At 41.8% G+C, this 25,689-nt stretch overlaps 1 protein-coding gene across 3 annotated transcripts in view; it reads right to left on the bottom strand.

The window, feature by feature from the left end:
- CERS3 (ceramide synthase 3) overlaps nucleotides 1-25,689 on the bottom strand; it is a 53,933-nt gene that overhangs the window by 19,533 nt on the left and 8,711 nt on the right. For 2 of the 3 annotated variants that reach the window (XM_068958162.1, XM_068958163.1), the window contains 9 exons: nucleotides 17,640-17,822; nucleotides 15,947-16,064; nucleotides 14,388-14,506; nucleotides 10,422-10,479; nucleotides 9,475-9,525; nucleotides 8,232-8,324; nucleotides 7,826-7,954; nucleotides 6,088-6,194; nucleotides 4,538-4,694 (listed from right to left, as the gene is read on the bottom strand). In XM_068958162.1, the coding sequence (XP_068814263.1) occupies nucleotides 4,538-4,694; nucleotides 6,088-6,194; nucleotides 7,826-7,954; nucleotides 8,232-8,324; nucleotides 9,475-9,525; nucleotides 10,422-10,479; nucleotides 14,388-14,506; nucleotides 15,947-16,064; nucleotides 17,640-17,821 (1,014 nt within the window). In that variant the 5' untranslated portion in view covers nucleotide 17,822. Of the gene's footprint in view, nucleotides 1-4,537; nucleotides 4,695-6,087; nucleotides 6,195-7,825; nucleotides 7,955-8,231; nucleotides 8,325-9,474; nucleotides 9,526-10,421; nucleotides 10,480-14,387; nucleotides 14,507-15,946; nucleotides 16,065-17,639; nucleotides 17,823-24,319; nucleotides 24,452-25,689 lie in introns of all 3 variants that reach the window. The other variant, XM_009681203.2, reaches the window with a different exon arrangement.

The raw sequence follows: 25,689 nt of genomic DNA, 5'->3' as shown, positions 1-25,689 counted from the left end.
ACACTGAGTTTCCTAGCAACAAAAGGCCTTGGACATCAAGATGGCAGCCAGCAGCTTAACATTTCAATCGTCTGACCTAGCTTGAAAAAAAATTACGCTGAAAAATGTCCTTCCTCCTCTCGAGGCACAGCCGATCTAAGATAAATGGCTCCAGGTCTGACCTTGAAGGGCTTTTCTTACATATGTGTGCCTTACTCATAAACAGGGTCATGAAATGGCCTGCAGGAAAGGAGTCAAACCCTAACTTACCTTATTCAGGTATTTTTTATACTTTACAGAAGTAAAAACAATGCTTGCCTGGAAAATAATGTAATACTTCTGTTCCATTAAGTTTTCCCCTATAGGAAATAAAGGGCTATAAAGTATGAAAACTTAAGGCAAAGAAGCTGTAAGTGTCGCTCAGCTTTTGGCAGGTTTCTGTGGTGCAGGGACCATTTCTGTGCTGCATGACCGGTGAAGGCACCCAGGAAAACACGACACAGAGGGACAGAGCAAGAGACTCTGCTCCCATCTTCCCTTTCCCCCTTGTTTTTGTTTGCCTCTGGCTGCGGTTTTTGGGAAGGAGGAGATTGCGAGGTTTTTAGTCCAACTGGTTTTTGTTCAAGCAAGTCAGCTGAGCAATTATTCCAGAGAGACCGAGGATAATTTTCCACGTTATTAGTGCAGAGGGGAGGGGATAGCTGAGCTGCAGACTTTTTGGGGGGTATATGACTTGCTGGAGAGCTAGGCGCTCTCAGTTACGTTCCCTGCTGAGTCCCGGACTTCATATGTGACCCAGAAAGTCTTTTAACCTGCGCTTCAGCAAGGGACAACAGCACTTCCCATGGAGAATAAATGCATTAAAGTCTATTGACTTTCTGCCAGTACGGTGACGGGGCCAGAAGGGTATGACTGGGGGAGACACCGGCCTCCTGGGAGGATGCAGGAGCTGCTGGCTGCTGCGCTGCAGTGACTGTCACCAGGGACCCACCAACACACATGGCTTAGGGCACAGCAAGCACTGAAAAAATCCCTTACACCCTTGCTGCGCTCACAGCTTCTGCAGGGCTCATACAGTTAAATAACAACATCAGTCCCTATTTCCAGTTACATCATGACATCGTTTTTCCATTTGAAGTAGCTAACTGCTGCTTCAAGAAAAAAAATGTCAAAAATTGCCTGTTTTCTGAATGAAAGCTTTAAAGTCTTGGGCACAGAAACAAAACCCTCCTAATATGAGGGTGATGGTTTACTGGTATTCTGCTAAAATAGCAACAGCTATTTGTGTGGAGTATGTCTGTAATAAATGCATTGGTATAAAAATGCTGCCTTGCAAACACCATTCTTCTCAACGTTGCCTTTACAGCTCTGGAGGCACTGGCTGCTTTCACAGCCAAGTTTGCCACTGCTATGGAAAACAGGCTGCACATGCAAGCCAGCTGAAGTCATGCAGACCGAAAAGGGCTAGGGCTGCTCCTGCTACCACTGTAAAAATGTTATTTGGAAACCATCTTCGCAGAGAGCTGTGTAAGGAATCAAAAAATCCACAGTGAGGATGCAGGCTTGATGCTTTTTCATTTTTTAGCAATGACTAATACAAAAAAGCTCTTATCTCAAAATAAAGCATTTCTGCCCCTTACAAAGGCATAGAAGCAGGCAGGGCAGAATGGCCTTATGCAGCCGGCTGAATAATGTCCTTTTTAGCATTACATCTGAAGACATGCTTGCAATGCACTCTCATAACTTCAACCAGTGTAGATGGGAGACTATGCCAAGGCCCTGCTCTTCCTCAGCTGCAAAGCAGGCAGGAGCTCCCTCTTGATTTCATCACGAAACAGTTGTGTGAAAAGGTCCACTGTTATTGCAAGCTCTGCATACAATGAACACTCGTTCTACGTGTACGGAATAGAAGCCTCTCCTAATTTCATGGTATTTCGTGTTATCAGTCAATTTGCCCCTATCTTTGACTTCTCAAATATGGTCAAGAATTTTTCCAAGCATCTACAGGTTTGTGATTGACATGGAATTAGCTTTCTTCCTCTTTCTGAACTACAGGTCTATTCCAACCATATTCATTGTCATACCAGGTTCTCCTGTAGACCTGTATGTGTTTGTTGTGGAATTGCCATAGCCAAGGTCATACCTCTACAGAGAGTACAAATCTCTTCGTACTATAGTCAAGCTAATATCTTCAGTCCTAGTGGCTGAAGTACCTTATTTTCTTTCTTCTTTTTTAACTTCTTCTTTTAAAAGATGCTTATTTCTGAAAAAATTGCATCTTTAGTAACGTCTTACAAGATTGGATGAGATAAATAGATGTTGGTCAATGGGACCACTTTTGACAAAACACCCTGACAGCTGATATTTTGACAACAATGAGCTAAAACAGATGTCAAACAGAAATTCTGTCAAATTATAGTGAAATACGTAGAACAGATACACACTGCAGCCCAGCACAGAGACAAGGCCATAACCTAAAGAGAAAATGAGGAGAGGCAAAACACTTAATAATGCTCGATAAACCTGGCCAGGAATGACTTGGTAATTAATCTAAGAGAACTAAGTGACATGGAAAAAGCACAACTTTTTTGGTGTCTAAGGAAACACAGAAATATCTACTTTTACAAGCAGAACAAAGCATGCCATTTCTCCTACAGATTTGTCCCTTGCATTGAACTGTTTGCTGTCTAACAAGGGTTGAGTTTGTAACTGCAGTCGTCTTCTAGAGGAGACATTGGGTCTCCCTATGCTATCTAGGTACCTATTTTCATAAGGCTTGTAGGAACCAAATAACCCCATCAAATGTGGTTGAGATTGACCAGTAGGATCAAACAGATATGTAACTTGACTGCATGAGTTTCCATGAGAAGTCAGGTTTAAATAAAGAAGAAAACAAGAGGAAAAAAAAATTCACCCTAAGCAAGAAATTGTTCCTTCAGATCCGCATCAAAAGTCTATCAGCTTTTTCCTAAATGAATTTGCTGTATAGGGTGAAAGTAGCTTATGATGTCTCAGACCTGCACTGTTTCTCTGCTGCAGTTGAATACGACAGTATCTCATTGCCTCCTAACATAATATTAGATTAGCTTGGATAGGTTTTCTTAATCTGAAAACATAACGTGTAAGTACAGCTGAGTTCAGAGTAGAGAACTTTGACCACAAGTTTTTTGTAGCCTTAAAAAAATTTCACCTCTCCTCTCATTTTTTGTAATGTTCATAGAAGGTCCAGTGACAAAAAATTTCCATCATTCACAGAATCACAGAATCGTTTAGGTTGGAAGGGACCTCTGGAGATCATCTAGTCCAACCTCCCTGCTCAAGCAGGGTCACCTAGAGCATATTGCCCAGGATCACATCCAGACGGGTTTTGAACATCTCCAGGGAAGGAGACTCCACAGCCTCTCTGGGCAACCTGTTCCAATGCTCTGTCACCCTCACAGTGAACAAGTTTTTTCTCAGGTTCAGATGGAACTTCCTGTGGTTCAGTTTCTGCCCATTGCCTCTTGTCCTGTTGCTGGGCACCACGGAGAAGAGGCTGGCCTCATCCTCTTGACACTCCCCCTTCAGATACTTGCACACATTGATGAGATCGCCTCTCAATCTTCTCTTCTCCAGGCTGAACAGGCCCAGCTCTTGCAGTCTTTCTTCATAGGAGAGGTGCTCCAGCCCTCTAATCATCTTGGTAGCCCTCCGCTGGACTCTCTCCAGGAGTGCCATGTCTCTCTTGGACTGGGGAGCCCAGAACTGGACACAGTACTCCAGGGGAGGCCTCAGCAGGGCTGAGGAGAGGGGCAGGATCACCTCCCTCGACCGGCTGGCAACACTCTGCCTCATGCACCCCAGGAGACCATTGGCCTTCTTGGCCACAAGGGCACACTGCTGGCTCGTGGTTAACTTGTTGTCCACCAGCACTCCCAGGTCCTTCTCTGCAGAGCTGCTTTCTAGCAGGTCAACCCCCAGCCTGTACTGGTGCATGGGATTATTCCTCCCCAAGTGCAGGACCTTGCACTTGCCTTTGTTGAACTTCATGAGGTTCCTCTCTGCCCAGCTCTCCGGCCTGTCCAGGTCCCTCTGAATGGCAGCACAGCCCTCTGGTGTGTTAGCCTCTCCCCCTAGTTTAGTATCATCAGCAAACTTGCTGAGGGTGCACTCTGTCCCTTCCTCCAGGTCATTGATGAATATATTGAACAAGACTGGACCCAGGACTGACCCCTGGGGGACACCACTAGCCACAGGCCTCCAACTTGACTCTGAGCCATTCTCAATACAGGATTTTGAATGCTGCACCATCTTTGGACTCCAGTTTTTGGGAGAGCTCACTTCTGATTTACATATCAGAGCAAGTCATCAGATACAGACAAAAGGCTCTAACCATAGTTCTGGTATCCTGATCTATGACCTTACATGTGACCACGAGAGGCAGAAAGCACATCTGAACATCTTTATACTTTGTAGATCACTCAGGAAAACCGTAAGACATGCTGAGTAAATCTGCTAAAGGTATTAGTACCTGTTTTTGGCATCTCACACATTTTTCTGCAGAAGCAAGATTGCTTACCTTTATGAAAATGAACCTTTTCAAAATCTTGAAAATTAAGTAACCCCAATATAAATGCAAGCCTTGAAGGATCAATAGCTGTCCATTGAATAAAAAATACGCTATGACAGGAGTCGTGGAATAGTATGTAGGCTGATACAAGGTGGCACGAAGAATCCTAAAAAACAAAGGTCACTGTTATGGTGCACGATTCCTTCTCTGTGCTATTTATAACAATTTCTAATTTCACATTCCAAACTGATTAATTATTTCCACAAAACATTAAAAAGCCCTGCAAAGATGACAGATTAATTAACAAACCTTAGCTTAACTAGATTATGCATAACAATTAAAATATAGACTTCACAAGATAAGGTATTTGGGTCTTATATCAAAGTATTCTAAATAAGGTTAGAAAGATCTCAGGTTTTTAAACCTTGAGCTCTGTGTGGTCTAGATACAATGCAGCTCAGAGCTTGTCTACACCATTTTTTTCATGCAAATTCCCTCTAATCTAAAATCCACACTGTAGAGGAACTCCTACAAGCTTTTCAGCTGGGCTCTTTGTTAATTAACACATTTTGTCCATCTTGAGCCTTCACTTCTATGTTATTCAGGGCTTTCTCCAGTTCTTTTAATCTCATCACGTTTTGATTCCAAACTCAAGAACAAGAAACTCGGTGAAGCAAAATGATTGGAGATAGCTTGTGTAGTTAATCAAAAAATAACAGGAGAGTAAAAGACATCAGCATTTCTGAAAGCCAACACTACAGGAAATTAAAACCTTGTGTTGATCAATGTTCAGAACTATTAATTCAACCAGCTTGAGTCTCTAAGGTTTTGTTCACATGCAGGAGGGGCATGAAGGCAAACTAGAGCAAATCAGCAAAACGGTGAATGTGAAACACATTAAACACTTTTGAAGGCTAAACATGTGAAGCATTAAGCATCCGTGTGGATACTCCAAAGGAGATTAAATCATAGCACTTCAAAGTCATGTGAGCATTTAACAAGTTCTAATTTATGTGTGTTGACTTCATAGATTAATTGGTGCACCTTAGCTTTTCTGAGCGCTTCCCATGTAGGTAAATGAGGTGGGTTACTACCCAGGAACTAGGTAGCAAAAAGAAGGCACTACAAAAAATTAAATACTGTCATATAGGACTTTCACTGTAGTTTGACTTTGCAGCTGCAGCAGGAGGGATGGAACGAAAGGGACAGTGACTTCTCCTAGTTAAGTAGTTCAGTGCCCGGGGAAACACAGCAGCACATAACATTTAACTACAATTTGTGAAAGTAAGTTAAATAATAAGTGAAAGCCTTTACTAAGGTATCACGTTTAAGAGACTCATTTTTAAACCATTTTTAATTAAATTAAATGCCTCCTTTAAAGAAAACAACAGTTTTCATCCACCCTTCTAGCTAGCCACTAAGATCAATAATAATGAAAGCTCTTCTTCTGCTCTTTAAACACAATCAGTTCCTTTTCTTTTTCTATCACAATCAATAATTACCTCTCACTGGAAATGCCAATGAAATAAAAGCCTGTGACTACATCAAATATTGCTTACCAGAAGGGGAATAGGATGATTCTTGTGATGTAGAATGTGATAGCAAAGATGATAAAGAGCATATTGCAGGTTTTCTCCCAGTGAGCATAATTAAACATTTTGGCTGCCTGCATTAAATAAAAATCATCAAACTTATTATAAATATTGTGTGAAATAAGTTCCTTTCTAGTATTTTCATAAACAAGGAGTCATCTTCCACCTAAAGAGGAAGAAAATTTCCTCCCTGTTTGACATGTAGAGCAATCATTTTACTCATACCTAATATAGCATTATCAAAACAGATTCCTTGTTTATATTTCTCCTTTCATCTTAAATGAAAGGACTATATCAAAGGGCTAAAGAACAGCTCTCTGATCAGAATACAAAAGTGCTATGGAAACACAAAGCATTCTTGGAGACAGAGGTCCATCCCTCTGTCTCACAGCAGATTAGGAACAGCCTCCCAGCTGTATCCACCAGCTGGGGAGCCACTGTGGCCCATCGCACCCAGGCATACTGGTGACTCCAGGTCACAGACCTTTCTGTGCGCCTCCTACAGCCACTGCTTCCTCTTCCTGGAGGGCTAGAGGTCCTTGCTGTGGTCTCCATCCCACTAGGAAAGATCCTAACCACTGCTTCGCCCCAGCTGAAATGTGCAAGTCCCCTGCTCTGCTTAGGAGTCACCCTGGCCACCATGGGATGAACTAGCTGCTCTCAAGCGTGAACAAAGCTTCAGGTGCCAAGCCCAGCTCTTAAACAGCAGCTTGATGAACTTTTTTCTTTAGTGGCAGGGCTGAACGCAGTTATTCCCATACCTAGCTTAAGCATCCTTCTTGATTCTTTTCCACCAGGTGTCAGTACAACCATTTGTGAGGCCACAGAATGAACTGGGTCACAAAACAGCTCAGCAAAAAATTGTGTGTATGTATTTAAATCTGGATCAGACCAACTATGTGACCCCACGTTTAGCTGTTCCTGCACAACTGACAGAGTATTGGGAACAGAAATGAGTAGTGAGAAACAGCAGCCTAGAAGGGCTGCTTGCACTGATGCTGCCACCACCACAGGTGATGAAACTGTGCCCTTAATTCTGGTGTTATAAACCCAGAATAACTCCACTGAAGGAAACAAAGCTCATGTTCCTCTTTGGAGAAACCCAAATGCATGTCTCTAGGGTCACAGAGCTGTCTGCAAAATAAGACACTTCTTAATGTTCAAGCATTTCTTAAGTGATATTTAGTGCAGGGATGGAGAAGAAAGGAGAAATTTTTCTTTCTGCCAATACCTGAGATATTTCGTTCAGAAACAGTGAGCATCTCCAGCCAGCACTGTATGATGTAGCCGTACCCGTTGGGCCAACACAAGCATGTGAATGCTTCAAACTGTCTTAATTTTGTCAGAAGTAGGCAAGCTTTTAGCTGCTAAATTTGCTTGAGAATTGGTATCATGACAAGCTGTTCACAGGCTAGCCAACTCAGGCAAATTTTAACAGTGAAACAAGAATAATCTAGGGAGGCAGCTGTATTTCCGGTCCCTGTTATGTAGTGCATATTCTCTCCTGATCTTTTTTCATAACCAATGCCGTAATGGAATATCAGCCTCAATTATCTAGATGTTCTTTTTTATCTTACAGTTTATGACTGTGTGAAGCTGCGTCTCTGCTGGGATAGGGAGAAAACGTATGGAACTGATGGCAAAGAGATTAAAACATCACTGAATATAACCTGGGCAATAAAAAAAAGTTGAGAGGCAGGGTTACCTCAAGCCAGAAATCCGCAGTATCGTGCACAAATATCACCAGCGTTCCAAGACGCACATAATTGCCACACCAAGAACCGCTCATCAACCCGATGGCTGCTAAGTGATGAACGACGTGAGCCAGAAAATCCTGTGAAGAGGAGAAGAAGAGAGGTAGAGCCAAGCAAGGATGTCCCCTGAGGGTCTCCCTGGTGTGGAGTGACCAGCGAGGCTTATCCGGCGCAGCCTGGCAGCCAGGGGTGCACAGATGTGTGCAGGACTGCCAGGGACAGGCTGATGCTGCCCTCATGTGGCTGCATCAAATCCACTATCAGGACAGCGGTTATTCTTATAAACTTTGGTTTTTGTTTTTGTTTTTCTTTTCTTAGAAACAGACAGTCTAGCCACCAATAAGCATGCCCACTTGCCTTCCTTTTGTTGTCAATCCCAAGTGTGAATAAGAGAGACCAGTAAAAACTAATCTCAGCCATGTAGTACCAATACTGGGATGGCAGCAAAGTCTACAAAGAAGAAAAACACAGTTGATGCAGAGAATAGCACAAAGTGAATGCCAAATGAAATTACTTCTTACTTCTTTTTTCCTTTCCTCCTTTTTTTTCCCCCCCTCCTCTGCTGAGTCTTGCTTAAAAAATTAAACTAACTAAATCCACGTTCTGGGCTTCATTAAGGAGGATGTTCTGGGAGCCAAATATTTTAACCTTTACTCAGACCAAACTCTCAGTTTCTGCAGTTCCTCCTCCATCTCCAAATTTTAGCATGCCTTTTACTCTGCTTTTGTCAGAGAACTACACGCACAGTACTCCTGCATTTAATTACAAACAACCGCAAATAAATGAAGCCCTTAATTTTGATGAACAATTAGCATTTTAGACATTCACGCATCCCATGACTAGTATGTCACTACTTCCACTAAAATCCTATGTATCTGCCTAGGGAACAAGAGAGCTAGATGCTGCATTAACATGAGCTTGGCTGTTCACTTGGTTCTGTACTGCACCATGGGGGTAGGTTTAGTTATCAGAGCCCACAAGTAAGAGAAGCTAGGAAAAAACAGCTGGGAGGTAAGATTTTTTTTTTTTTTTGGATCCCTGTCTAGGAAAGGAATAAGGAGAAGGCAGTGTGATAGGACACAGGTTTATAAGACCGGAGGCAGGGGGAGACACAAAACCTCCACCAGGGGACAAGAAGGCCAGTTTGTATGTAGTCATCTGTTAGGGGACTGTTAGTAAAATATTTTAGGAAGAACCAGAGCCTCATGACCCATGGAGGGAGGAATTGAAAGCAGGGTCCACTGAGAGCAGGGCCCACTGGGCTGCTCAGTGCCTCGAGCCCTCTGCACAGCTCCTCCAAGCATCCTTGTGACTGCTGACAGCTTAAGATTTCTGCACTAAAATCAGTAACACACATAGCTACTGCTGTGGACGATTGGATGGCTGAGATGGGTGCAAATTGTAGATGTCTGGCTGTAGGGCTGAGTTGCAGGAGAGCCAGATCATGACAAAGTCCTGCAGCAGGAGGCACTGAGGACAGGGCGATGGCTTTGGTGCAGCGCCTCTCAAGGTGGTACCCACTGGAAGGGAGAAGCATGTCTTGGATCACCCCTTTCAACCGGGAAAGGAATGCCTCAAGGCCCAATGCCAGAAAACTCACCTGAAATGGATAGCCAACCCACGTCTGCCATATGTCATAAAACCAAGGTTTCTGAGGAAGACAGATGATTCAGAGTGTGATCAGCTGAGCAACAATAAGTCATCTTAACTCAAAACACTCAATACTTAAAAATTCTCTAACTGAAGCAGGCTGAAAGGTTATATTCTCAATAACTTTGTTCTCCACCAATTTCTAAAGGGATCTTACATCTCGGATTTACTATATTAGTCCCAGCTTTTCGGCTTCTTTTTGGGACACCTGAAACATTCCAGTTCATCATTTCATTATCCAAAACAGTGGGTGTGTGTTTTTTACTGCAATTACTCAAGATATGTTGCCACAGTGATTAAATTTTGCTGTTTACCAGCCACACACACCACTGGTTCGGCATGATAAACAGTGTTAGGAGAAGAGCCTCATGAACACAGACGTGCTCAGAGGTGCTCTGCTGCTCAGGTGGAACCCTAAGGACACCCTGAGCAGAGCGCTCTCAGTCACAGGGAGCACTCGTTCTTTGCTGCTGAGTCAGAAGTTGGGAGTAACTCCTCAGCAGATAGCTGCAAAAAACACCGTTGCTGTGACCCCAAGAAGTAGTACCAGAAAAATCTCATAAAAATAAAAAAAACCCAAAACACGGCTACGCAATGTACAGGTGTTAACAAGGCATGTTGTAAAACTGCCTACCTGACTTCCTAAAGCTTTCCTTAAAAATGCTGATTACTCACAAATTATTTTTTAACATGGAAGTTTAAGAGAAAATTTAAGAATTCAAGTAAAATCTAAGTGCGCTTTGCAATCTATCATCTAGATTGCACACTTCATAGAGATTTGAGTCCAAAGAGCCATTGAAGCCAGTGAGTCTTTCAACGGACTTGAATAAGGTCTAGAAATAGGTCCTCACTTCATTAACAATATAAGAATGTCCAATCTTTAAAAAATTAACTTACATCATATAGAAATATAAGTCCAGCAATGGATGATGCAAGATAAAATGAAAATCGCCAGCTGCAAAATTAAAATGAAGAAATAAGAACAAAACATTATTTCTTTTTCATAAATACTATCCTGAGCCAGAACTAGAGCAAATCATTATATATCACAGCCAATCTTCACTTAAATATGCCCTCACACGCTGCGTTAGATGTAGTCATCTATTAACTCTATCTGAATTATTAATATCCAAACACTTACATGTTGACTCATCGCCAAAAAACCCATATAATTTTACATTATTACAGTATGGATATCTTGGTTATGTTTTTTACAGTAAATTTCCAGCCAGAAATTAGCTGATCCAAAGAACAGCCATAGCAAATGTAAATCTGGCGTTCAGGGAATTTATTAGTATTTCATAGCACCAAACTTCCCCATTGTCTCGATCCTTTTCAAATATTCGCATTGGTCTAAGAAAGTCTCACAGTTCCCTGTCTCCAGAAGACCTTTCAGTCAGGTGGTGCATACTTTCAAATCTGATCACACATGGTGAGTGCTGCAAGCACTAGCATCGACTTGTTTTAATTGCTGAGTTAATTTTTTTTGCTCCGTCTTAACCTCAATTGTTGAAAACAGGGGAGCCCTCTGAAACTTTCACAATGACTACAGGATAAGTTTGTGTGTTATTATAGAGGTCTGAACTAGCTGTAGACCTCAACCTTTGACTACGTTTGCCAGCATTTAGCAAAGCTTGATCTTAGCTTTTTGTGGTTTAAATGGATATCCATCAAGGCAGATAAAACTTTCAGTTTTTCATCACTGATCTGGTAAGTCGGCAAAGGAAAAAAAAAAAAAAGAAAAAGAAAAAGTTCCTATGTGTCTTAGTGAACCGAAACTACATTGTTGCTTATATATGTCAGAGGAGGATGCTGTGATTTGAAGCCAGCAATCAGCGTTGCAATGACTCCAGAGCCAGCGTGGGAGGTATTGTCCCTGGGACTGGGTGCGGCTGGAGACTGCCAGAGCATTCCCACTCCCTCCTCTGCAGGTGAGGGAAACTTCTTCCTTTTCACCTTCTCCTTGGCAGCCACCAGCCTGACCTTCCCCCGAGCAGCTCTCCAGATCAGGAGGAAAACGCTGTTCACCTGCATGTGCTGATCATGGAGGGACATGTGCAACCCTGAACCTGCTGGGATGGTCTTGTAGGATGAGAGGTCCACAGGAGGAGGGCAGCGAACCACTTCCCAGAAAAGAGGAGGAGAGCAAGCCTTCCTAAGAACACCGCTTTTGCTAGTGTTAATGGACTGAGAGATGTCTAAAAATGATGATTATGATTTGGCAAACGTTAATGAAGTATGAAGTGTCATGTGAGAGGAGAAGATGAGAGACTGCCTGGTGAAGGCAGCCCCACCTTTCTGAGCGCTGCACTACCTGCAGGCGAGTGTCTCAGGAGAAAGAACGAGATGTTCAAAGAGTTAGTCTGCATTTTAAAGGAAAAAAACAACAAGCAAAAAATGAGGACAGGGAACGGCAGAGGCTAGACAAGGAAATGTGTCTTATACCTGCAGAGAAGGCCAAGAAAATTATAAAATTGCAGATAGATAAATGGTAATAAACGATCATTATGTTTTTCAACCTTAAGATAGCTTTCCTCAGATGACATGAAAATAACCCTCCATATATAACCCTTATATAACCCTGTACCTACAGTGCAGGCAGAAAACTTTAAAGGTTCATGGCAGAAATTAGCAGAGCAAATGGAAGGGGAGAGTGGAACCTGCAAGTAATGCCCAGCTCAGGGTTAACCAAGAGACATTAGGAAAATAACGCTGTAGCATAGGACTGCCTCTATGCGGGGGATGATTCTGTCTGCACATGTCCTCATATTTCAGGCAAGGGAAGTGTGAGCACTCCAGTGGACATAGTTGGACTGATCCTGAGTTCAGTGTTAAGCGTTTGCTTAAGTGGTTTCCTGGTCAGATCCAAAACACAGTACACCTTACAAGGCTGAACCATTAGTCCCCAGCCCCACAAAGATATATTGACTGTGCTTAGCAATAAATACCAGGCGCTTAACTGACTTCAGATGAACTTATTATACATGCAAGTCTGGCAGAGCACTATCTCATTTTGCATTTAGCTGAGCTTCTTTATGAATTTGGTGAACAAAACCTGAAAAAAAATTTATCCAAATTCACCAAATTTCACCTGACAAAGGGCTTTTAATCTCTGAATGTGGCCACTAGGGAGAGTGCAGAACAACTGTGTAGAAGGATTCTTCTAATTTAGCTTCAGGAATCTTTTCTGTTGAATTGAGTCTAACAAAAGTAATTTATTGAGTGAAGTTAAAGGCTGGTAGGTCTTCTAAGGCAGGGAAGGTTTCCTGCAGATGGCTTTCCAAACCCCAATGTTGCTTAACTGAGAGCACTAATAGCTTAAGTATGGTTTAGATCTGGCTCATCAGATTTTCCTTGTGATTCAGAAAAGTGATGTTGGAGATTCCAGGCTTTCAAAATGTCACAATGCTCATAACATTGACTATTAAAGTGGAATAATTCTGTTCCTCATTTGTTGCCTTGAGGATTATATCCAATTAAACTCACTGACAAAGAGCAGAACAAGGTTCACAAATTGCACAAGAGAAACCTGTTCACTTCATTCTCACTCAAGCTGTCAAGCAAGTTTTAACTTCAGTCTTTGGCCATGTTTGACTCGAGCCATACATCCATGGCAGGCAAGTCATGCACGGATAGCAGGAAATCTTGTTGTTGCTTGCAAAACAAGGTTAACTGATCCACAAAACAATAGCAAAAACCCCCAAGGATGCCAGTTTGCCAAGACAGTTCACTCAACTCAATTAAGCTTCAGAGTGTCACAGCTATAGATATCAACTGGATTTATGCCCAACAGAGGACATCACGAAATCATTACCATACTGATTCACACTGAGTACTTGATAAAGTACTCAACTTGGAGCTCTGTGGCTGTACTTTTAACCCTCATTCCTGTGCTTAAGATAACCTACACTAAAAGAGGTAACATGGTTACAACCATGTGAATTTTTGCCAATATTGTTATGTTAGTCAAAACCCCAAACACACAGGACGTTAGGAAGGTGTTTTATGTTAGTACAGTTTCTTTCAGCTTCCAAAAGCAATGAGCTGTAACATGCTAAAAGCTTTCATCAGTAAAATCTTGTCCAGTTTAGGATTTGGGGGTTGTACGAGGTTTTGGATAATGCTGGAACAGTTGAATAGTAAAATGTGTAAGTACAAGGAAGTTCTCAAACACTTATGAAAAAATCAGAATCTTGAATGCTTTTCTCGTTGTTGATCAATGCAGGAGGTTGTGAAACATTTTAAATATATTTATATATTTAAATATAATCATTCAGAATTGTTGAATGGGAAACATTAGCATATTTGACTTTATGTTCCATATGCCTACCCAGTGTCCAGACTGGGCCCTCTACCATTTAATTAGGATGCCATGATTCCTGCTCTTGAACCAACTCCTACATGCATAATGCATGCCAAGATGACAGCATGGATACATATTCGAACAGGGTGAATAAGCATTTTTCTTCCTCTATGACTTTTGGCACACAGGAAAACGTTTTCCTATGCTCTGCGTATTTTCATGGAGTGCTGCATAGCAGGAACCTACGAATAAGCCCACTATTGCACAGTGAAGAAAACACTGAGGTATTTGGGAGAGTTTTTTCCATCTTTAAGAAAGAAGAGAAACAGTTAACCTTATATTTTAAGTCACTGCATTTAGAGAAATATTAGTAGATCCTTTCAATCTGCTTGTGTATGCACAAAATCAAAAACCCCAGTCAGATAGACCCAGCTTCCCAGCTTCCAAGGGAACTGAGCCCCTCTGGAAGGGCAGCTCATCTCAAAGCACCCAAGGACTCAATCATTTTTTTCAAAACACAAACCCACAATAAGCAAAAGAAGAGAGCTGTCTTCTCTTACAAAGCCTCCTGGAATTTCCGAAGCACTGTTGGGATCTCCAGGTTTCGCCGTCTCCTGAACCACTTTTCCACCAAATGGACTGTACAGTTACACTTCTTGGCCAGGCCTTGAATCTCTGACTGCAAAAAATGAAATAATGTTAGCAATAACATGTACCTAGATCTCATCTTCACTTATTTGGTGTTTCACAGAGCAGCTTCACACTATTGTGAGGTCTGCATTTAAAAATAATACTGACATTAACTCTCTGTGGGTTACCTTGCAGGCTTCCTGCTTCAGTTTTCAAGTGACATTCATAGAAGTCATGGATTTTCATGACACAAATTAATTTTGATAAATAGAACAGGCATGAAATGTACAGGTCTAGAGACTGTGCTCCGTTCTCACACCCACAGCACTGCTGGGTGGTATGGGACAAGTTAGTTAATCTTTCAGGCCGAGACCCAGACTGCCTCCTTTCAGCACCTGAAAAGAAGTTAGGGCAGCAGCAGTTGCCTCTTGGCTTCTTCTGGCTCCTCCATTCAGAGAGGCAGAGGATGTGGTCTACGCAGGGCTTGGTGCGCTCTGGGGAAGCTTCTTCCTCGCAAGGCTAGCATGCAAATTGTGGGTGGCAGCAGTGCCACCTCTGCCACAGCAAGTCCTCTGAGCTGGACACCTCAGGAGGCAGCCTCACTCATTTTACAGGCAAGCCAAAAAATGCTGCACTTCCATTCAGGCACCAGGCATCACCCAGCTGCCCTCATGCAGAAGGAGGGCACAAAATAGCAATCGGGGAGACTTGCCCAGGTAGAGAGGAGCTTGCTTGCGGACATGAGTCCATCTCCTCCTGACAGTGTCAGGCCAAAGACACAGAAGAAGCATGTCAGGGAGAGGGACAGAAAGTAGAAGTCCCATGCAACAGCCAATATCCCCCATTATTAGAAAACATGTATTTCTTTCCAAAAATTGTGTAGGAATGCTGTAATTGCTTGGCATTTTTAGTTACATAAGCGAACTTTTTGAGAGTGTGTTCACAGCCCCGGTATCTGTTTCCCATCAACAGTCAGGTTGCTTCATTTTCTGAGATGGTAAATGTTGACTTTTTTTTTGGTTCACATTTAAAAATCAACAGCAATGTAATGGAAAGATTGCTCGCTTTTCTTTCTCACGTAAGCCAGGATTAAGTATGCAGCAATATAACAGATCAGAAGGCCTCTATTCCAGTATGCCAATATTATTGCTCGCAATAAATATGATATCACTTTCCAACAACAGATGTCAGCTGATGTTTTCTCCAGGCAGAATGAGTTAAAGATGGAGCACTGATCTTCACTGGAAATAATATTAACAGTATAACCTAGAACAGCATGCCAGAAAATTAAACATATTTAAAAAATATATTTTCTATTTTGGATGCCATATACTCTGTCAGCAGGACAGTAACATAAAGCCAAATAAATTAAGTTATTTGTCAATCAGCTGGAACTCATCCCATGATGTCACTGGTCATAGCTGATTGAAACAGTAAGACCTGGGATTTTCCAAACCCAGAACTGCTTCAAAAGAACGAAAATCCTTACTTGGGATGGATGTTTTGTGCACTCCCGGAAATAGCTCTCTAGAACAGGATTGGGTTGTGGCTTCACACGTCTTACGTTCTTTATACCTAAGGCTTTTGCTAGAGGTATAGCAATATATCTGAAAAGATATAGGAGGAAAAACTTTAAAAATGCAACACAGTTACAAGATCTTAACTATTCTCATGCCAGGATATAAAGAAAATAAATCTGAAATTTTAATCTGCCATAGGCTATGTAAAACTGTGACGGAAAGGAATCTCCTTCTAGCTAGTCGTAACAGGGAAACATAGCATATTAGCAGTTTTGCAAAAAGCAAACCCAAGGACTTAAATGTGCAGTCCCGTAATGCTATAAAACAAAAGGACAGAGCCTGATTTTTGTACCCTTGCATTTCTCAGAGGCAGATTGGAGCTAGGCAATAGTTAAGGGAGAGTAAAACAAGAACAGATGCTCTCTCTGTGTGAGCTGAAGGATCGCTACCGGGATACTTTCTCCTAGCAGCAGCGTCATTTAGCACGTTGCTTCACAGGGCTGCCGCCGCCAGGAAAACCAGGTCCTGCTCGTGGCCTCCAGCACATGGCACCTCCTCCAGCCTCCTCAAGCCTCTTGTTCTCCTCCGCTTTCCACTGCAAAGAGCTGCAGAGCAGATTAACTGCTGTGCTCTTCCACTTGGGCAGGCTTTTCTGAAAAAGCCCTCTCGTTCCTACCGATATCTGCAATTGATTCCTCATTACTCAGAGCAGCGGTCACTTCTCCTCATTCACTGGCAAATTCATTGCAGGCCAGATGTATGGGCTAGTTACGCACACAAGCAATTTTCGTCAGCAGTGCAGGGAGACACAGCTGGGCAAGCATTTACTTAGGAGACACTGAATGGTTGCAAGCGTATGATCCAGATTACTTGTGATCTAACATGAATGATCTTGTCCGGTTCTGTCTTAAGCGTGTCCAACTTACAACATTCCAAATGTCCTCATTCTACCCTGAAATAATTACAAAAACATACTAATCACACTGTTCAGAATGAAAAAAAGGTCTAGCAATAACAAACAAACAAGTCAGAGCACTGAAAAGCTTGATGTGTGTGTAGCTTTTTTTTCTATGGAGCCAACCTCTGCCTGTCCCATAAGATTCCAATTGCAGAAGCGAAGCAATCCATCTTTCAGTGCCAAACTGAGAAAAGAGGAATCAGCATTACCAGAGCTGCGTGAAACGTTCACATGAAACTCTGAGATCCTTCCAGTGTGCTGAGGTTTGCTACAGTCACACACTTGGGATTTATCAGCCTCAACAAACGTTCTGGGAGAGCACCTAATAAAAGAAGCTTGGTTTGCAGGATAAATAACTCCACCCTTCTACCAAAAGGGCAAAGCAAAGGGACAACCAGGTGTTTTTTGGAAGAATTCTATCTCTAGTAACAACAGAGTTTTAGAAGTATCAAAATTCTGGCCCAAAAGACCTTGATAGAAATGTTTTCCTTGCAGACTGGACCACAGCCACATGTTCCTAATAATAAAAATATTTCCTAATTTTTTCCCTGCTACATTATCAATACTAGATCTTCTTAGCTAACTACCAGGCTAACCCTTCTTTATCAAAACATCTGACTACTGATTTAAAGATATCTTGATTTTCAAATACTTTTAGCATTGATGAGAACTAACAGCACAATATAAGCATGTATATTTCTTACCTTTCACTGAAGAATCGAATAATAAGCAACACAAAAGCATATGGAATTGTGGCATATAATTGATGTGGTTTTGGAAAGACAAGGCCATCACGGTCTACAAAATGTGCCCATGAGACATTGGCAGGCATCCAGATATTCTCCCACCAGAACCAGCTGTTGAGCGTCTTTAATATGTGCGCCATGCTAAGCAAATAGAAAGATAATTGAAAATTATTCCTGCCATATTAAAGAGAAATTGCATGCAAAAAAATACATTGAATTTTGTTGTGTAGAACAGTGGTTCTGAGATGGTAGGACATTTCTAACAAACAAGGTACAAGCAAATCACAGAATTTTTCAACCAAGGCTTTGGTCCCCAGAGAATAAGCTCTCCAGGCCCACATGGGTTGCATTGGTATTGCAGGACCAACAGAGGCAGAGAAGCCACAGGGGCTGTAGAGGAGAGATGTCCAGGTGTCCCCAGACTAAGTCATCCGAAGCTGAAGAGACCTGGCCACGTAGCCCAGGAACAAGGAATGAGTAACAGTAGCACCAGGGAAGAACCCAGGGGGGTGCGGAGTTGTGTCGGTTTTCTCCAAAAAGGCTCGATTGCGGGAAGTCAAAACCTCTTGTTTGGAGGGTGCAGGTGGGATTATAATCGAAGGGAAGAGAAAAATCATAGAGCTAAATCTTGCACTGGTATAAACCGATGCAGAGCCTTTGAAATCTGCAGTTGTCAATTCATGTTACCTGCAGTCCTTTCCCATGCAACACATGCAGAGGCAAGTCCTTTGCTGTGGCAAGTGAAGGGTGAAGGCCACCAGAGCTTCTCCCTCCTCACATCTCCCAGCTACTCAGAAAAAAACCTAGCGGGAGGCAAAGCTGGCAAAAAGTACTCAGGGGAGGTCTGGCTCCATGGCTGGGATGCAGTCATTCACACTAGATTTAATAACTGGTCAAATCTTTTACAACAATCTTGAATAAATTATCACATAAATACAAAGAAGATACTCAAGAGACTTAATCTCCCCTAACTTGTGTGTTGAGTTTTCTGTTTCTAAATTAGTTTTTTGGGGATCTAATTTTCAACTTTTACATTTTATATGATCTATTTAGAGCTTTCTACTATCCCTCATTTAGTTATAAAGACTTTACAGAACAAACATATTATATATCCTATAAAAATATTTTAAAATAAAATAAAAATAGAAGTCAATACAATGTTTTCCATGTTTTCCATAAGGTTGAAATAAGTAATTTTCCTGGAAATAAGTTGAAATAACTTTTTTTCTTAGTAAAGTTTCCTATAAAGCAGAAGAATTACAAGGAAATAGCTGACTTCACCAAACCCTACTTTTCAATGAGAAAACAGTTAAGCTGGGAGAATTTCAGCCAAGTCTCCTCACGGTTAGACTTTCCCATTGGAAGACCTTACAGTAAAACAGGATCGAATGATAAGATTAAATCATGCTGAGGGCAGATGGTAGGTCAGGTCTTCTCACACTTCCAGAAAGTCTTAGTGATCTCTCCAAACTGAGCAAGAGCCACATAACTTCAGTTTTGTCTGCATTCACACTTGCATATCACCTACGTGCGATCAGGACAACCCGCTTAGTGTACTTGCGCAGACTTTTCCGATCAGACCCAGCCCACTCAGAAGCCCATGCTTAATCACTATCTATGAGCAATCACTACAGTCCACACTAGGCTGTTTCCATTGAGGAGTGGGGCTCTGCTGAAGCCTTGCAGCAGGTTTGTGAAATGATGACTCGTATCCATCAACCAGAGCTGCGTTAACAGACACTTTAAATCAATTTACTGGCACACACAGTAGTTAGTATTGAGATATTAACATCTCAGCCATTTACTCTTTTTAAAGGGAAACAATCTTTTCCCATTTAATCTTTTGAAAGGGAACAATAAAATCTACTGAGTGGATTGTGCATGTGTGGGTATAAGCAAACGCAAAAATAAAGGAGGGAGAAATCACAATTGTTCCTGCACTGAGACTTTTTATGCCAAGTTTTGGCCTAGAGCAATTTTTTACTGCTGAATTATAAACTCCTGGAAGTCAGGATTTATAATAGGGCTGCTAACAGACCCTTAACTACAGCTAGCAGGCGCCATGGTAATGAAGCAGGGCTTTGAAACATGACATTTTAGGTCAGATATAAAGCCTTGCAGACATACTGCATTAGAAGACCAGGAGGAAAGACTCATTACACAGTAGTGCTTCTTTTATATATATATATATATGTATGTATGTATACACACATATATACATACACACACACACACCCCAGATTGTGCATTGTAAACTTTCACAAACCATAAGTGTAATAAAAATAGGCTGGCCTGTTCTAACACAGTGGAAAGAGCACTAAGAGTTAGCCTATAGTGGGATGGGTTGCGATTAAGTATGCACGCGGCATACTCAAACACTAGCAACACCCTGTAGCGCAAATTGTAATAAAAATTCTTGGGATCTAACCAATTCATCTTTTCCTTCAGTACATGAATACCCACTGCAGCGTTGTTAGTAATGACTACCCTTTTAGTTCATTGATGAATTCATCGACCCATCTCTATTAAGCAAAGCACACAGGACCATGCTTAATCTTAAAACTGAAAGGAATTCTGGGTCTTAGGATCTGATCCACAGATTTCAGTGGAAATCCTTACTCGCAGATACCTAATGCGGTTTTGGAAAGCAGGGCTCTTTGAAACTGCCTCTTGTCTAGTCTCCTGTATTTCTGCTGGGTCCTGCCCGGCACACAGGGGATTAGACCATCCCTGATGGATACTGTCCAAGTTATTCTTAGAAAACTGTTGATGAAAGAGATTCCACAATGTCTGCCTGCAGCCTGTTCTTACGTTTCATTACCCTTAAACTGGAGATTTACCCTACATCCTACCCATGTTTCCATTGCAGCAAATCAGGCTGTTTCCCTGGGCAATCATGGAGATCACCATCAGCGAGGCTGTTTCATATTGGGGCTGTTTTCCTGTCTCCTTTCAGCTTTGGCAGGTCTCAAGAGGATGTTCCTGGAGCACTGAGAAGTTGGAGGGATCCCTCCAAACACACCTGAGCAGCAGCAGCCCGAGCATTTTACAGTTTCTGCTTCTGCCCTCTGTGCTCCTAAGCACTCCACAGCTGTGGCTGTGTGATCAAACATTTATTCCTTGTCAGATCAGGAGATCCTGAAACATATAGGAATTCCACAAGTACCATTTCATAGCATACGTCATATACAAGCAGGGATCTTTAGTTCTTAGGCCACAGCTGGGGCCCTTCCAGCTCACTAGGAAAAGCCTCCTGGGGTACACACACTGTATATTTTTTTCCTGTGTTAAAAGAAAGCTGACCCCTGACAGACGTCTCCACCACAGAAAGCACCGTTAAAGGCAAGTAGGAATAGCTCAGTACTAAGCCTTATTTGTCATCTCCTTCTCCATAGCTACATACTTGCTACTTTCTAGAAACCTTGATTAAAATTAATACTGGAGTGAAGTGACACTTTGAAGGATGATTCCATCTATTATCCCATCCCCATTGCCCGACAGGTTGTTTCAAAGCTCCCTCGGCATCACTGAAACAGGAAATACAGCTCTACGGCTTGCTCAGCACATCTACAGCAACCACTGCCCCAAATGCTAATCCTCATTATCAGCTTCTCCACATCAGCACTTGATTGCTTCAGTTTAAACGATTTGCTTCAAATCCTTTTGGCCCTAAACAATGACTGTGCAAGTTGTGAAATGACAGGGTGGAGAACAGGGGGGAAAAAGGGATGGAGAGAGGGCATCCCACTCATTTGTCTCTAGCGAGCTTTAAAGTCTGTTAGAAAAGCCATAGGTGCTTTTGCTGATCTCTTCTCCTCTCTGCTGCAGCCACACAGCTGTGATCTGATTTGGACACACTGACTTGGGCCATCAGCTGTGCCACTTGATTCTCCCTCCCCACCACCAGCTGCCTGCACAATTGCACCAGAGGGACTTCCCAGACCCCCTGAATCCCCCATTCATGCCAATTTAGCAGGCAGAGGTTGAGTGGCCAGAGAGTGAACTCTTCTCCTGGATCACATCAGGTTAAAGGCACCTTGCCAACGCCATAGGAGAGAAAATTTCCCCGTTATTGTTTGCACAGTATGTTTTCTGAAGAAAAATGTTTTCTTTTATCAGGTGGCATATGGTTCCGGCACATTACATGTGGACCAGCCTCAAGCACTTGCATTTATTTTAAATTATGTTTGTCTATGCTGTTTAATTTTGTTTTTAACCCAAAGACACTTGGCATCTTGTTAAATGCTGACAAGTTAGAATGACTAGCAAGCCTACCACACAGCTTGGCTGTATAATCTTACACTGACTAAGAAAACCTCTTCTAAATACCCATAGCGTGAAAGGCACCCTCCATAGATGCTCCTGTCATGGGACTAATAAATAGGTATAGGTCTTTCTTTCAGCTGTCCCTTCTGCCACGCAGGAAGAGGGGCTGTAGGCAGCATGGTATAGACAGACATTTCCTCAGATAGTGCCTGACATCTCCTTGGGAAACGGGAGAACCAGTTTCTTATTACTCACTTGAGGGAAGTGCATTTTGCAACTCATTTTATGTTGCCAAGCAACTTTCACCCTGAAAAGCAAGGGCCACGACTGCAGCACTCAGGCTCAGATCAGGCTAGTGTAAAACTAGAGCACACGCGCACTAACTGTGGTCAGGAGCTTGTTACAACGCTCCCAGCATAGCTCCAGCTTGCAGCCATCAGTTCCAGTGCTGGGATCACGCTGCCGATGCTGGATGCCAAAGAGCAGTGACCGCTTTAGTTTGCCTCCCTTTGTCACCAGCTGTCATCCTCCCCGCACACACACTGCTTCCAATGAATTGGCTGCGAAGACCTGGTCTCTCCTGATTTGGAACCAGCTCTGACAAGAAACTTGAAAGCCTGCCTGGCGTCAACCTCCTATTGCTCCCAGGGCTTGGTTCACAGCATTGTTCTTAGAGCTCCTAACAGAGCTGTGGAAGCAGCTATGTATGCCAGGTTCACACAGCAGCCGAGTGACGCGTATTCTGCTGAACCCAGTGTAGAGGGGAAAAATTTAAAAACAAAAAAAAAACACCACACACAACCTGCTGCTTCTTCCCAGGTTCACATCCACAGGCATGCACTACCAATGTTATTTTCATTCACAAAACCGGAATCTTTGCCTTTGCTCAAAAAGGACCTAAAAGTCAATCTAATAATAAAATAAAGATGCCTTACAAAAAATGGAAAGCCCCCCTGCATCCTGAAAATAAATCACTTCAGGTAAAGAAATCTAATCACCTCCTTGCTAAGGAAGGACCTCTTCTGTAGCCTGTCTAATCTAGTTTTACATGGGCTAGTGCAAAACAGGAAAATCAGGAATGATTGGTGCAGGAATTGCATCCTTTATAATTAAAATCAAAGCCTACACAATTGGGAAGTACCAAAATCAAGTCCATTTTAAAGCTCTGGTCCTTAGATCCTGATATAGTCACTTAAAAATTAACCTGGAATTTTTAATGCTGTTAAGCAAAGAAGAACAAATTTTTCTTTGACATAAACTGGGTGGTTAGATTTTGAAAAGTAAAGTCATAAGCCTGCTTTGAAGTAGAATTTCTAGCTACTACAGTCTGGGGAATGAATAAAAAAATACAGAGGAAAAGCTTTGATCTTTCTCCTGTGTAAAAGCTCAGAAAACTCAAAATCTTGCTTGCAAAGACCTAACTTGCAAGAACAGAACTATCAGAGGGCAATATCCAGATTTGAAGGATGTGCTTGCAGGACTTCCTTACCTGATCCATTCAGTAAACTGAAAAGCCCAGTAGATCACTAACACAAACATGCAAATGAAAAGGATTCATTTCTTTAAGCATCTTATTAGACTGTCTACTGGGTGTGATTCTGGAGGTGCAGCAGGGAAAGAATAAAATCAGCAAAAAGCAAGAATATCCTCTCTCTCCTATTTCTCTCATCATTTGACAGAACTAGTAAAGCTGGTGCAGTAACTGGGGAAAAATCAAGACTCCCAGATATCAAAAGAGATAGCAAGGCCGTTTGTTTCAGGCCTTTAGTCATCAACATTAAACCAAAGCGGTTTGAAAGAGTTAATAAGGTCCAGATCCACCTTATCACAGGTTTTGTTTTCGTTTCAGAGTAAGCAAAAGCATGAATTAACAGACAAGTCTCAAGCAGCAGATCTGTGCTCTGCTAATACTAGATAGCACATTGTTTAAAGAATCGCATGTATTAGGTGAAAAAACATGGAGCATACACTTTCTTGTTAACAGTTATGCAGCATTTTTCCTACTGAGAATAGCAGAAGCACTAGCTAAGAGACACCTGAAAAAGAAAATCCCAATTCAAAGAGCTCACATGTGCAAACCCTAACTTACTAATTGGTTAGTACTTATACAAGTGTTGACAGCTGATACTGTGCCACCGAGCCTTTCAAATATAGAGCAGCTGCTTTATACATACATACAGACAGACAGAACATACAAACTTGCAAGTTTATGAGCAATTGTAGGAAGTGATACCAGGTTAGTTTCTTCACTGGTAATTTTTTATGCTAAAAAGTTATTAGCCCTTAAGGCAATAAGGGCAACCCTGACCTCCATCCTCTTCTCCCATCCAAAAAATGCACTCAGACATCAATTGTTCATTCTAGGTACCTGCCTGTTAGAAGCACTAACTGTTTGTTCTAGGTATCTTCCTCTTTGAGATACTGCCGGTTTCTGCTTCTTGGCACAGTTCGTTGCATTCCATTGAATTGCTTCAGTTTACTGGCACACATAGTCTGAACTGTGGCTGAAATGAAGAATATTGGGTTGATGCTAGAATCATTCTGCATCTTGCCCATCTTTTCTCATCCTGTTTATTGAAACGTGAAACAAAGATTCCAGTAAAATTTCACACAGCCTGAGCCACAGCAGGAAAGATATCTTGCCAAGTCTTCACACACAACCAGTGGTACCACAGAATAAAAGAGCTGTCAGAGGTTCTTACGATGGAACACTCTGAAATACTTTATGCATTAAAAAAGAGAGTTAACTCAAGACTGGTATGAGACCTTTAACTTCAGATTTACTCACCAACACATACAGATCACAACTGTAAACAGTTATAAGTGCTTGGTTATAAGGCAATTAGAATATTTTATGTCTTTTACTACTCTGTCATATTACCTTGCAACTTGGTTTCTATACCGTAGCATGCTGAAATAGCACTGAGCAGTAACTCTCAATTAAGGTGGCAAGTGAGTTTTATTATGTTTTTCCCTGTTTTCAAGGGGTGGAGAAAAAAAAAGAACTGTTTGAAAGAGTTCATTTTCTGGGTGAAGTTTTTGATATTCTCCTTAAAGGTGAATTATTTTGAAGTATCTAAAATTAATTTAGCTGACAACAGGCAGTTGAGGGAAGTGAAAACTAGTTCTCTCACTATACTGCACTATAGCATAAGCTATGTCTGCTTTTAAGCTTTAAATCCATAACATTGATTGAGTTGGATAAAAACTCAAATCTCTGCAATAATCTTGAAGTAATAAAACTACAGTTGTATGAAAAAAATGCCCTATCAAAAGTACAGGTTCATAGGTAGATGCTTAACTTGTTAGAGGTTTGAGCAGACCAAAAGGGGCAAGACCAGTTGCTTCAAGAACTTGCTAGAAGAACTTGTCAGAATGTAACAAAAATCTGTTTTTTTTGGGGGGGGGGGGGGCTCAAATATGACCCCCCCCAATAATAACTTGAGGAAAACATACAGAAATGATTATTTTTTGTAATTTACTAAAATTTTAGTTGAAATAAAAACTTGAAGTCTAACTTTTTAAAATACTAAGTTATATAAAGGAGATTTTAGCAGAGGTGCAAGACTGCTTGGTCACCTGGTTTTTATTTAAGGTAAGGGTTAAGAGTCATCATCTGCTCATACGCCAGGGCACAAAAGAATACAGGAGAGTACTGGTACAGTGTCCAGGGTGCTGACTGTATGAAGTACACTTTTGTGAGCAAGGCCTGAAATAGGCAAGCACCCCAAAAAGCAGAGTA

Source organism: Struthio camelus, chromosome 12 (assembly GCF_040807025.1).
Source record: "Struthio camelus isolate bStrCam1 chromosome 12, bStrCam1.hap1, whole genome shotgun sequence".
NCBI classification, from domain to species: Eukaryota; Metazoa; Chordata; class Aves; order Struthioniformes; family Struthionidae; genus Struthio; species Struthio camelus.
The sequence above is the reverse complement of the archived record's forward strand: the minus strand, read 5'-3'. Positions and strand labels throughout refer to the sequence as shown.